Genomic DNA, 12,829 nt, shown 5'->3' with positions numbered 1-12,829 from the left:
CTTCCTTTTCTGTGAGTTTCTTTTTTTTTTTTTTTAAGATTTTATTTATTTATTCATTAGAATACACAGAGAGGAGAAAGAGAGAGAGGCAGAGACACAGGCAGAGGAAGAAGCAGGAGCCGTGCAGGGAGCCCAACGCGGGACTCGATCCCGGGTCCCCAGGATCATGCCCCCAGCCGAAGGCGGCGCTAAACCGCTGAGCCACCAGAGCTGCCCTTTTCTGTGAGTTTCTAGTAAATATCTGTTACCAGACATTTAGCCCATTGATTAATTATCGATTTTTAGAAGTTCTTTATATATTCTGGGTAATAATCTTTTATCTGCTATATATGTTGCAACGATATTCACTGATATATTGTATCATTTGCTTTTTTTTTTTTCACTTTCCTTGATGTTGATGATTCTTGAAGGTATTAAATTTGTTTATTCTCTTTAGAATATTATCCATTTATGTCCATTTCCCACCTAACCATTGGAATCTTAGTATTTTTATCGTTTTGTATGAAATTTTTAAAAAGATTTCATTTATTGGGGTGCCTGGGTGGCTCAGCAGTTGTGTCTGCCTTGAGATCCAAGTGTGGTCCTGAAGTACCAGGATCGAGTCCTTCATCGGGCTCCCCTTAAGGAGCCTGCTTCTCTCTCTGCCTATGTCTTTGCCTCTCTATGTCTCTCATGAACAAATAAATAATTAAAAAAAAAGATTTTGTTGGGACACCTGGGTGGCTCAGCAGTTGGGCATCTGCCTTTAACTCAGGGTATGATCCTGGGTTCAGGATGGATTCCCACATCAGGGGACTCCCCCCAAGCCTTCTCCCTCTGTCTATGTCTTTGCCTCTCACTCTCTGTGTCTCTCATGAATAAATAAATAAATCTTTAAAAAAATTAAAAAGATTATATTTATTTATTTGGGGGGGAGCACAAGCAGGGAGGAGGGGCAGAGGGAGAGGGAGAACCAGACCCCCTGCTGGGCAGGAAGCCCAATGAGGATCAAATCCATGATCCAAGATCATGACCTGAGCCAGAGGCAGATGCTTAACAGACTAAGCCACCCAGGTACCCCTTGTATGAATTTTTTATATAGTACTTGACACTTGCTCTCAAGTTTGTTGCAAATGTTTCATCAATTATTTTTTGTTTAGGATGTCTGCGACCAAATTGTGTAGCAGACAAGTGTGTTTGGCTTTTCTTTTGAAATATCTTTCATTGGGTTGAAGTTTAGAAAGTTTTCCATCGGGATCCCTGGGTGGCGCAGCGGTTTGGTGCCTGCCTTTGGCCCAGGGCGCGATCCTGGAGACCCAGGATCGAATCCCACATCGGGCTCCCGGTGCATGGAGCCTGCTTCTCCCTCTGCCTGTGTCTCTGCCTCTCTCTCTCTCTGTGACTATCATAAATAAATAAAAATTTAAAAAGAAAAAGAAAGAAAATTATTAGCTAAACTATGCTAAATTTAAAAAAAAAAAGAAAGTTTTCCATCATCTGTATCAGTTCTTTATTTAATTAATTAATTAATTTATTCATGAGAGACAGAGAGAGAGAGGCAGAGACACAGGCAGAGGGAGAAGCAGGCTCCATGCAGGGAGCCTGACGTGGGACTTGATCCCGGGTCTTCAGGATCACACCCCGGGCTGCAGGCGGCGCTAAACCGCTGCGCCACGAGGGGGGGGGGGGGGGGGGGGGGGGGGGGGGGGGGCGCTGCCCTGTATCAGTTCTTTTTTTTTTTTTTTTTCCTGTATCAGTTCTTTAACCAGTTTCTCAGCCTCTTATTTTTCTCCCGATTCCCTCCACTTATTTTTCTTAGAACCTATTCAGTGGTAGCTCTGTTCTAGGTTCTGGGAATATAGCCATGGAGGACTGGGTGGAAGTTCGTACCCTCAGGGATCTCCTAGAAAGCAAACACATCCATGGGAGGACACCAGATTATCCTGCACACCACAGCTTCTGGGGTTTTCTCTTCCCTTGACACTCCCCTCCTCCAGAATTTTCCAGTGGGGGAGCCACTGACTTGATCGGGTATATTTTGAGATGATGGTCCCTCTAGCTCCAAGAAGACAAGGCTTGGCCTTACTCTACTTTGCTCCTGGCCTTCTCCCCTTCACTCATCCTCATCCTCTTCACCCTCTAGCTCCTCTCTCCATCCTGAAGGTGATCTCTTTGGTCTCTCAAGTTGTGGTCCCATCTGTCCTCATCTCAGAGCCCAGACCCACCCTTGCAGTCTTCTTGTCCTCCCCTCCTTTCATAGCTCAGTCCCTGCAGGCTGCCTTCCGCCACTGCAAGGAAAGGCCTCCCTGGAGTAGATCCAGGGGCTTTGCCTCTTCTCCCCACTGAGGCCACCCTCATACCTAGCCCCATTGGACCTTTGAGATTATTCCTCCCCTGTCTCCTCTATGGGTTCTTGCTTTCTGGGTGTCCCTTGGAACACCAGTACACCTTGTGCTCTGCCCTCGACTTACTCTCTTTTTTTCATACTTGTTCTGGCTCAGTGAATCACCTCTGGCTAAAGTGTATGATATGTCCATGATTTTACCTCCAGCCTGAAAAGTCCTCAGCTGGACATCTGCAGTCTCTTTACCCTTCCTGGGGCCAAAGTGAGCCTTGTCTTCCTCCAAACCTGCTCTTCCTCCAATCTCCTTGTGATGGGTGTAGTCTCATTGTTCTCCACCATCTCATGGGTTCACTCTTCCTCACCCATTACTCATGTGTAGTAGTGGAGAACTTGCCTCCTTCCCAGGTTTTCAGCCAGCACCTCCCTGTCCCCACTCCCTGCTCACCAGAGGTTGTAGCTTCACTGCTGCCCCCATACTCAGCCTCCTCCTACTCTCTAGTCCAGAGTCTGCAACCCATGGCCTCACTGAAGGCTGCCCTCAGGGCCACATCCACCTGCACCTCCAGAGGTAGGGTCATTTCCAGTTTTCTCTTCAGACTCAGAAACTTCTGGTAGTTTCCAGACTATTCACTTCACGGGATCTCGTCTCCGTGCCTTTGCTGACACTCCCGTTCCTGTAATGCTTCTCCCACTCCCCAAAAGTTCTCATCTGTTAGGTTGCTAGGGGCTCACCTCCTCCAGAAAGTCTTCCCAGAAGCCCATTCCCATTGGGAACCCCTGATCCCAGAGTCTGGTCCTACTCTCCTGGCCATTGTTTAGACGTTAGGCTCAGCCAGAACAGTGCTTCTCTTCCTTTTTTTTTTTTTTTTTTAAGATTTTTAATTTATTTATGAAAGAGAGAGAGAGAGAGAGAGAGAGAGGCAGAGACACAGGCAGAGGGAGAAGCAGGCTCCATGCAGGGAGCCGGATGTGGGACTCGATCCCAGGTCTCCAGGATCACGCCCTGGGCCGAAGGCGGTGCCAAACCGCAGAGCCACTGCTTTCATTTACTTCTTTCATTTACTTTCTTCCTTTCCTACATTCCTGTATCCCCTTTTAACCACGAGCCATGCTTAGCCACATCTTTCCCCCACAGCCCCCCCCCCCCCCATAACGCCCCATAAACATCAGTGTAGGACATCCCGATTTTTATCTACCAAGAGGCTCTGCTGGCTGGAACCTCTGGACACGGCAATTACAGGTGAGCCTCGGAGGACAAGATCCTCTTGCAGGTGAGGCGTAGAAAAATAAATGCTAAGAGCCTCCCGGCGGACTGCTGGGTCCAGCCTTTTGGAATGGGAATTGGATTTATTCCAGAGTCTCGGTAAACAGGAACACCCGTTCCCGCTGGCAGGGTCCAATCTCTTCTCCCCAACACCCAGCAGAGGGCAGGCGATCAGCAGACGCTCCGGGAGCTAAAGGGATCGTGAGGGAGGGCGGAATGAGTGAGTGAGGGAATGAATGAGAGAATGAGTGAGCGGTAATGAGGAGGAAAGAAATGAAGGAAGTGGATGGAAGGGATGAGTGAGGGAGGAAATTTGGGAGAGAGGAAACGAGAGAAAGAAGGAGGAAACAGGTTTACAGGGCGCGACCCTTCCCAAAAGGCATCGCTTCATTTATTCACTCATTCATTCGTTTAGCCCCGCCAGGTGCCAGGAACTATGCCCGGTGCAGAGGCGCACGGTCACCCCGGCGGCCGGAGCTCTCCTGGGCTGGGCCAAGGCCAGAGCCGCATCCGCGGAAGAGTCGCCCCGGGCGGCGCACCCCGCTCCAGCCCCCCAGCGAGGCGCCCCCGCCCCCCTCCTCCTTCCGCCCCCGCCCGGCGCCTGCGCGGCGCGACCACGTGACTCGCCAAGGCCCCGCCCCGCGGCCGCCCGCCCGCCCCGCTCCCGCCTCCGGCGAGTGCGGCCTCAGCTTGCGGCGGCACCAGGTGAGCTGCGAGGCGCGGGCCGAACGGGTCGGGCGGCGGGGAGCACGGGGGGCGGGCGGCGGGCGGCAGCCGAGCCCGGGCGAGCAGCTCGAGGGGCGCGAGGACGCAGGGGCGGGCGCGGGCCGCGGGCGCGGGAGTGGCGGCCTGAGGCGAGCCCGCGGCCTGACGTGGCGGGGGCGCGGCGGGCGGGACCCCCGGGTGCAGCGGGGCGGGGAGCTGGCGCTCGCGGAGATGCTGGGCCTCCCCGCGGCTGCGGGGCCTGCGGGCCTCGAGGCCGTGGGCCGGCCTGTCGCCCGCGGCGGGTCTGTCTCAGCGCGGCCTTCCCAGCCGCGACCCTCGGTGCTGTGCGCGGGTGCGCGGGCGGGTCCTGCAACAGGCGAGTGGGGCGGGGCCTGGCTGCCACCACCTGGCGTGACCTTGGACCTCGCCTGCCAGCCTCAGTTTCCTCAGCAGCCCGCAGGCTGCAGCCGAGAGGGTCCAACCTCGCCACCTGCGCGGTTTCCAGAGAGAAGCCGGAGATCGCGCTGTCATTGCAGAATTTCCGCGTCCCTGGGCGTCGGGCGCGGGTTCTCCTTGCAGTCCTGGGCGGGCCGGAGTCGCGGAGTCGCCGCCGGTCGTTCGCCTGGTCGCCATCACCTTATGCCTTGGAGTCCTTTTCGCGTCGGGCCTCTGTGGGGCCGGGCCTGGGCGGCAGGTTTGGCGCGCCCGATGCCCCAACTCAGCTTTCTGGAAGACTCATTCCAGAGCGCATCCGAGTTGGCACCCCAATGATGGCTCCCCATTCTGGAAATCAGTACCTACTTCGTCCTCTCCTCTTCCCAACAGTCTCTCTTCCTTTTGTTGTAGTACCTTGCTTCATGCTGCCAAGGATTGGGGTTCGTTGAGGGCGGACACTTTTGGGGCACTTCAGAGGACTGAGGGGTGCCTGCCCAGTAAATGGTATTGAGTTGAAAATTCAAAAATACTTTTGACTCTGTCATCCATGAGTTCATAAAAAATCATTTTACGTCCTTCAGTTTGTACCTGCTTGGGACATAAAGGTTCCTTGCTGCTGCCTTCAAAAGCTTTGAACAACATGGAACAGAGGGGCCTTCCTTGTGATGAGTAGAATCAGAAATGTACGGAGCGGGAGGGAACTTAGGCTAGGGAAGGACTTCGTAATGGAGTAATCCCTGTAAAATGAATAAGAGACGAAGGTGTCACCGAGTGAGCTCCCAAGAACGTCCTTTATTTCAGCAAAATAGGCAGGGAAAGGTATTTAAAAGAAGTGTTGCATTTGACTTAATTTTTTATTTTTTAAATTTTTGTCAATTACTGAAACATAATTGCACTATGAAATGCTGTTTTTCATCTAAGTCAACAAAGAGTGAAAAAGAAATGTCATGGGCAGCTCCGGTGGCGCAGCGGTTTAGCGCCGCCTGCAATCCAGGGCCTGATCCTGGAGACCGGGCATCGAGTCCCGCCTCAGGCTTCCTGCATAGAGCCTGGTTCTCCCAGTGCCTGTGTCTGTGCCTCTCTCTGTGTCTCTCATGAATAAATAAATAAAATCTTAAAAAAAAAAAAAAAGAAAGAAAAAGAAATGGTATTGGTCAGCTAAATAGTGGTTGGAACCAGGTTCTCATACTTTGCTGGTGGAAGAATAAATTAGTACAACCTCTATGGAGGGCAATTTGGCAATATGCATTCAAATGACAAATACACATTAAAATTAACACGGGCCAGCAGTTCTGTATCTAGAAAATTTTCCTCAGATAACTGCTGTATATGTAGCATAGCTAAATGACTTTCAGTCTGTAACTGCTAAGGCAAACAATTGGAGGAAACCCTGATGTCTGTCTGAAAGGACTGGTTAAATAACATGTGGTTATGGATACAATGGACTGGGAGGGATTTCATATGCAAAAGTTAAGGAAGGGGGGAACTGGTGTAGATTTACAGATTTACCTTCGAATCTATAGATGCCCCCTGACAAGGAAGATCGAATAGTAGTTTTCTTCTCGGAGAGGATTTGATTGGGGTCTAAGTGGGAGGAAAATTTAAGTCTCAATGCCTTTCTGCACCTTTTGAATTTGAATGTGACCATATTAAAAGATAAGTTTGAGGGTTTATTTTTTAAATATTTCATACAAACAGGAAAGTTAGTCTTATTGGATCCTAATGTTTTGTCTTGGTTTTTGTTTGTTTGCTTGTTTTATTTTTTTTATTTATTTTTTTTTTTAAATTTTTATTTATTTATGATAGTCACAGAGAGAGAGAGAGAGGCAGAGACATAGGCAGAGGGAGAAGCAGGCTCCATGCACCGGGAGCCTGATGTGGGATTCGATCCCGGGTCTCCAGGATCGCGCCCTGGGCCAAAGACAAGCGCCAAACCGCTGCGCCACCCAGGGATCCCTGTTTGCTTGTTTTAAAGGAATAAAACATTCTCTTTTTCCTTCCTGGAGAAAAATCATGATCCTGAATTCCTTTAATGTGTCTATACTCTGTTATATTGTAACACCTGTCTAAAAACAAAAGTGGATGGCATGATTTCAAACTTTGTGTACCACATATATTCTTTAGTGTGCTCCCCCCCCCCATGGCTTTGAGATTTCTCCATGTTGATGACTATAGCTTGAGTTCTAGTTTCCCCATTTTAACTGTTGTCTAGTACTCTTGTTGGCTTACTTTGCTGCAGAGTCCAGTCCTCTGAGGATGGACATTTTTGGTCGTGGCCAATGCTTGCTTTATGAATAAGGCTGTGATGCATGGTCTTGAATGTGTTGCACTCCAAGCTATGCTCTTTCAGAGCAGGGAATTGGTTCATTTTCTTCACGTGGCCCTCGAGACCTACCTTAGTTCCTTAAATTGTGCTTGGTAAATATGCTTTGCTTGCCCAAGGAGGCAGTCTTCTCCTACTGTATTCTGTATTTGTAATAAATGTAGCTGCCATGGATCCCTTCCCAAAGGGACAGAAATGCTAATGTGCAGTGGGGACCCACTGAGGATGGATGTCTGTTGGAGCAGTCAGTCCCTGCTGCCAGCCTTAGAGAAAGAGGTCTTCTTAACTCCCTAGTGGTCACAGTAGTGAGGAGGAAGCTGAGACTTGGAGATAATGAGCTAAATGCTCAGAGTCATTTGGTTACAAGTCTACAAACAGCCATGGAGTTTTGCAATGTGGAGGAGATAAAGCCGTAGCTGGTGGGTAGATAGAAAAGCTTCAATGATGGAGCATGCCTGTCATGTTCTTGATACAATGACAGAGGGAGAAGTCATCAAGCTGGACCTTGACCAATATGAGGTTTTAAAGACAGGTCTAGGTAGGAGTCTGATGGTTTAGAGGATGACAGGTGTCCCTTTGGTCTAAGGGCCAGATCACAGAGAGACCTATGTAGAAGGCAGTAGAGAGCCAGTGCTTGAGAAGCCAGGTGGGATACTCACTGGGCATTTGGGGACCTCCTGCAGCCTAAACAGGGGAGCTGGGGAGGATGGGACACAAGGAAGGAAACCAGTTGGTAGCCAGTGCTGTGGTCTGACCCAGGGTGGTGGCCATGGAGGAATAACTGGATGGACATCTGAGATGGGAGAGAAGGAATCAGAACTGGAGGACCTGAGTGACACCTGGGTGGCTCAGTGGTTGAGTGCCTTTGACTCAGGTTGTGATCCCAGGATTCTGGGATCGAGTTCCGCATCAGGCTCCTTGCAGGGAGCCTGCTTCTCCCTCTGCCTATGTCTCTGCTTCTCTCTGTCTCTCATGAATAAATAAGTAAAATTAAAAAAAAAAAAACAGAACAAAGCTGGAAGGTCTGGTAGGACACAGATATAAAAAGGAAAAGAGATCATTGAAACCATGAGGTTTCTGACATGGAAATTGTGGCTGTATGAAAACTAGTAAGTAAACTAGACCAGTAGGGAGGGCTGCTAGCTGGATTAGGCATCGAGCTAGAGGTGCATCTGGGAATATAGGGTAGATTCCTGGGGAAGAGCGGTGAGCTGGGGCAGAGTGTGTTGGCTGATGGGAAGGGATCAGAAAAGATGGCATATTGCCATGGGGCAGAGTTTCAAGTCAAGAGAGGTGGTTAGTGGGGGATATCCTTTGGCCCTGGATGTCTGTGTGTGAGCCAGTCCAGGGTATAGAGGAAGCAGTGGGTAGATGGTGAAGGTCCCAAATCTAGGAGGCACCCTGAGGGGCCACAGAGGGATGTAGAATATGTTGGATGGTGCTAGTGCTCCTGAGTCTAGTAGTGAGGACAGAGGTCTCTTTTTGCAAAGGTTTTTTTCTCTTTTTGTCTAAGTATACTCCATGCCCAGTGTGGAGCCCAGTTCGGGCCTTGAACTCTCGTCCCTAAGATCAAGAGTTGGATGTGGGGGAATCCCTGGGTGGCTCAGCGGTTTGGTGCCTGTCTTCGGCCCGCAGCGTGATCCTGGAGTCCTGGGATCGAGTCCCACATCAGGCTCCCTTCATGGAGCCTGCTTCTGCCTCTGCCTGTGTCTCTGCCTCTCTCTCTGTCTCTCATGAATAAATAAAATCTTAAAAAAAAAAAAAAAAAGAGTTGGATGCGGGACTACGGGATGGGTCAGCAGTTGAGCGTCTGCCTCTAGCTTCTCAGGCCATGATCCTGGGGTCTGAGGATCGAGTCCCACAACGGGCTCCTTGTGAAGAGCCTACTTTCTCCCTGAATGATGTTTCTGCCTCCTCTCTTCTATCTGTATCTCTCACGGAGAAATAAAATCTTAAAAAAAAATCTTAAAAAAAAAAAAAGTTGGATGCTTAACCAACTTTATTTAAAGATTTTAGGGACACCTGGGTGGCTCAGTGGTTGAGTGTCTGCCTTTGGCTCAGGTTGTGATCCCAGGGTCCTGAGATCGAGTCCTGCATCAGGCCCCACTCAGGGAGCCTGCTTCTCCCTCTGCCTATGTCTCTGCCTCTATGTTTCTCATGAATAAATAAATTAAATATTTTATTTATATATTTATATATTTATATTAAATATTTTATTTATTCATTTGAAACAGAGAGAGACAAGAGAAGCATGAGAGAGAGAATGAGCAGAGGGTAGAAGCAGAGGGAGAAGGAGAATCAGACTCCCTACTAAGCAGGGGCTCCATCCCAGGACCTGAGATCATGACCTGAGCCAAAGGCCGATGCTTAACTCTGTGAGCCACCCAGGTGCTCACCTGGCAAGTTTTATAGTAGAATATCTGTCTGTCTCTCTCTCTCTCTTTAAATCTTAAGTAGACTCCACTCTCAACATGGGGCTTGAACTCACAAGCCTGAGATTGAGTCCTGTGCTCTACCAAGTGAGTCAGCTAAGTGCTCCTTTCATTTTTTTTCTCTTAAAGATACAGTATAAGGAATTAGAGAAAAAACTAATTTAAGGGAGGGTATAGTGGAATGGCCCTAGGTGGGGAAGGTAGATGTTCACCTGGGTTCCCACCTGCTGGCTGGATGGCAGTGCTGTGGCTAGAGAGTGCTTAGCTTAGCCCCAGAGCACAGTGCAGGACTGGTTGCCCCCTGACTCAGAATGTACAGCCAAAGGTTTGTTTTATTGATTGGGTTTCTGAGGCTTCAACTCAAATCATTGTGCATGTTTTGAACATATTCAATTATTACAAAGTAACCTTGAAATAAAAACCTGCTGCAGGTGGTCTTGTATGCAGCAGCTCTAGTTAAAGTTACTGTGTTTGAATCTTGGTAAAAGAAGACAGGTCCTGGACCCTCTCCTGGGTCTCCTGGCCACCATTCAGATCTGTTGTCATTTTTATGCATCCATTCCTACGTGAGGGAACCCAATTTTATTCTTTCTGTCTCTCTCTCTTTTTATTTTTATTTATTTATTTATTTACTTACTTATTTATTTATTTATTTTCTCTCTCTCTTTTTAAAGTAAACTCTACTTCCAACGTGGGGCTCAAACTCACAACCCAGACATAAGGAGTCACATGCTCTCCTGTCTGAGCCAGCCAGGCACTCCAGTTTTGTTCTTTCTCAATGGGAGAGAGGAAGAGTTCTTCAGAACCGGTTCTGTGCTGGTGCTTTATATTCATCATTTACCAATTTTAGATTTCCCCAGCAGCAGGGTGATTTATTTCCCCTTTTTCATTTGAGGAAATGAAAAAGGATGCGGGACTACGGGGATGGGTCAGCAGTTGAGCGACTCTGAGGTTGAGAGTCATGAGAGTCATGTTGGTCATGTAGTGAGTCTATGGTAGGGCCAGGGCCGCAACCGAGATCAGTCTCCAGAATCCTTCTGTTTCCCAGAGATGCTGAAGGAGATAACATTTAATGAAGAATCTTAGAGATGAAGGTACACAGGTCATCAGGAAAGGAGCCCCCAAGTTTGGAGAAGCAGTGGGAGGGGAAAGGAAATTCGAGGGTTTAAGGCCTCAGGGGAAGCACAGGCAAACTGGTGGGAGGAACAAAAGTGCCATGGACCAATCTGTGCACTATTTGGTATTGCCACCCCGGCTTATTCCCTGTCCCCTCTGTCTTGCCAGCTGACAGCCGCGGTTGTGAGATCTGGTGTGGTGGTCAGGATGGCAGAGGAGCAGGAGTTCACCCAGCTGTGCAAGTTGCCTGTGCAGCCCTCACACCCGCATTGTGTCAACAACACCTACCGGAGTGCACAGCACTCCCAGGCCTTGCTCCGAGGGCTGCTGGCTCTCCGGGACAGTGGCATCCTCTTTGATGTTGTTCTGGTGGTGGAGGGGAGACACATTGAGGCCCATCGAATCCTATTGGCTGCATCCTGCGATTATTTCAGGTGAGTTATCTCCATATGTTCTCACAAGTAAAGTAACACAGGTAATCCTGGCTCCGCTAGGTATTTGTGTTGGTACCCACAGTGACCAGGTGGGAGGGACCAGTCAAGCTGCCAAGTCCCCTCTCACCCCAAGCTTCTCGGACTGCTTGTTACAGTGAGTGGGACAGAGGGGTCTTCTTTTTCTTTCAGTTCTGTCTCTGGGGCATGTTCTCTTTTTTCTTTTCTTTTTTTTTTTTTTAAGTTTAATTATTTATTTTTAAGTAATCTCTAGCCAGCATGGGACTAGAATTCACAACCTTGTGATCAAGAGTGGCATGCTCTTCCGACTGAGCCAGCCAGGCTCCCCACCCCCCACCCCCCGCCTTTTCCTGTGTTTTAAAAGACAGCATGTTTGACTCTTTTTGTCCTATTGCATTTTATGAAATAAATTTTCTATATCTTGATATAAAACAGATTTTCTATATACTCTGGTTTCCCCAGCATTTCATTTTGAAAATTTTCTAATCTGTGGAAGAGTTGAAAGAATAATATTACAAACACCTGAATACCAGTTGTTAGTATTTTGCCATATTTGGTTTCTCTTCACACACACAGACACATACAGTGCCCTTTTTAAGATATTGGCAATTTATGCCTTTGTCTTTCAGTGCCCCTTGCCTCCAGTGGTGTTCTCATAATGCTGGCTAGAAGCCCACATGAGCCCTGGTCAACAGGCTTCTCGCCCTTGGTGCTGAGGTCAAGGCCAAGTGGTCAGTCCCATACACACATTGTCCACACAGCTGTGTGATATGTGAAGTTGTGCCTTTTTTTTTTTTTTTAAGATTTTATTTTATTATTTATTCATGAGAGACAGAGACAGAGAGAAAGAGAGAGAGAGAGAGAGGCAGAGACACAGGCAGAGGGAGAAGCAGGCTCTACGCAACGGGAGCCTGATGTGGGATTCGATCCCGGGTCTCCAGGATCGCGCCCTGGGCCAAAGGCAGGCACTAAACCGCTGCGCCACCCAGGGATCCCAGTAACTGGTTTCCTAAGTTCCTCTTCATTCATACATACACTGTTTTTTTTTTTTTTTTTTTTTTTGCAAATACTGGTCCATAATTCTGAAACCCTTAAGCTCTGAAATTTGAAAGTTGTTTTTTTTGTTGTTGTTGTTGTTGTTTACTGTGTTGCTAAAACTTCATGAGTGTATTCAGGGGGTCTCCTAGAGCTGTTTTTGTTAGTTAGTAGCTTCTAGTCATTAATTTTGTTGGGGGATCGGGAAAGCTGGATTCTCCCACATTGCCATTTTTTCCATGAGTTTTTGTTTTTGTTTTTTAAATTTTGGTACAAATCTATTAAATTATAAAACCTGCCCTAAGATGATGTGAGGCTTATTTTATTTTCCTTTACTTTTTAAAATATTTTATTTAAGAGAGAGAGCATGAGTAGGGTGAGGGCAGAGGGAGAAGCAGACTCCTTGCTGAGCAGGGAGCTCAACGTGGGGTTCGATCTTGGGACTCCAGGGCCATGACCTGAGCTGAAGGCAGATGCTTAACCGACTGAGCCATTCAAGTACCCCTATTTTTATCCTCCTTAGTATATGTCTTTTATATTTTGCTTTGAAAATACTAAGGAGTTTGGTTGTGAGGTATTGACCCAGACCTTGCAGGGGTGTGATATCGTACATGGCATGGGTGCTGTGCTGTGTTTTTCCAGTGAAAACCATTTGAATTTTGAAACATACTTGGCCTCCAGGATTTGGATTGGGGACTGGGGGCCTGAACAAGCTGACATTCCCCACTGTACATCAGAGGGTGC

General features: G+C 48.2%; 1 protein-coding gene across 1 annotated transcript in view; it reads left to right on the top strand.

Annotated features, from left to right (window-relative positions):
• Window positions 1–4,220: 4,220 nt before the first annotated feature.
• Window positions 4,221–12,829, top strand: part of KLHL22 (kelch like family member 22) — a 37,901-nt gene continuing 29,292 nt past the window's right edge. The window contains exons 1-2 of the mRNA XM_041729217.1: window positions 4,221–4,292; window positions 10,767–11,032. Coding sequence (XP_041585151.1) covers window positions 10,806–11,032 — 227 coding nt within the window. The 5' untranslated portion in view covers window positions 4,221–4,292; window positions 10,767–10,805. The remainder of the gene's footprint in view (window positions 4,293–10,766; window positions 11,033–12,829) is intronic.

Source organism: Vulpes lagopus, chromosome 14 (genome assembly GCF_018345385.1).
Source record: "Vulpes lagopus strain Blue_001 chromosome 14, ASM1834538v1, whole genome shotgun sequence".
NCBI classification, from domain to species: Eukaryota; Metazoa; Chordata; class Mammalia; order Carnivora; family Canidae; genus Vulpes; species Vulpes lagopus.
This window is presented reverse-complemented; position numbering and strand designations above follow the sequence as displayed.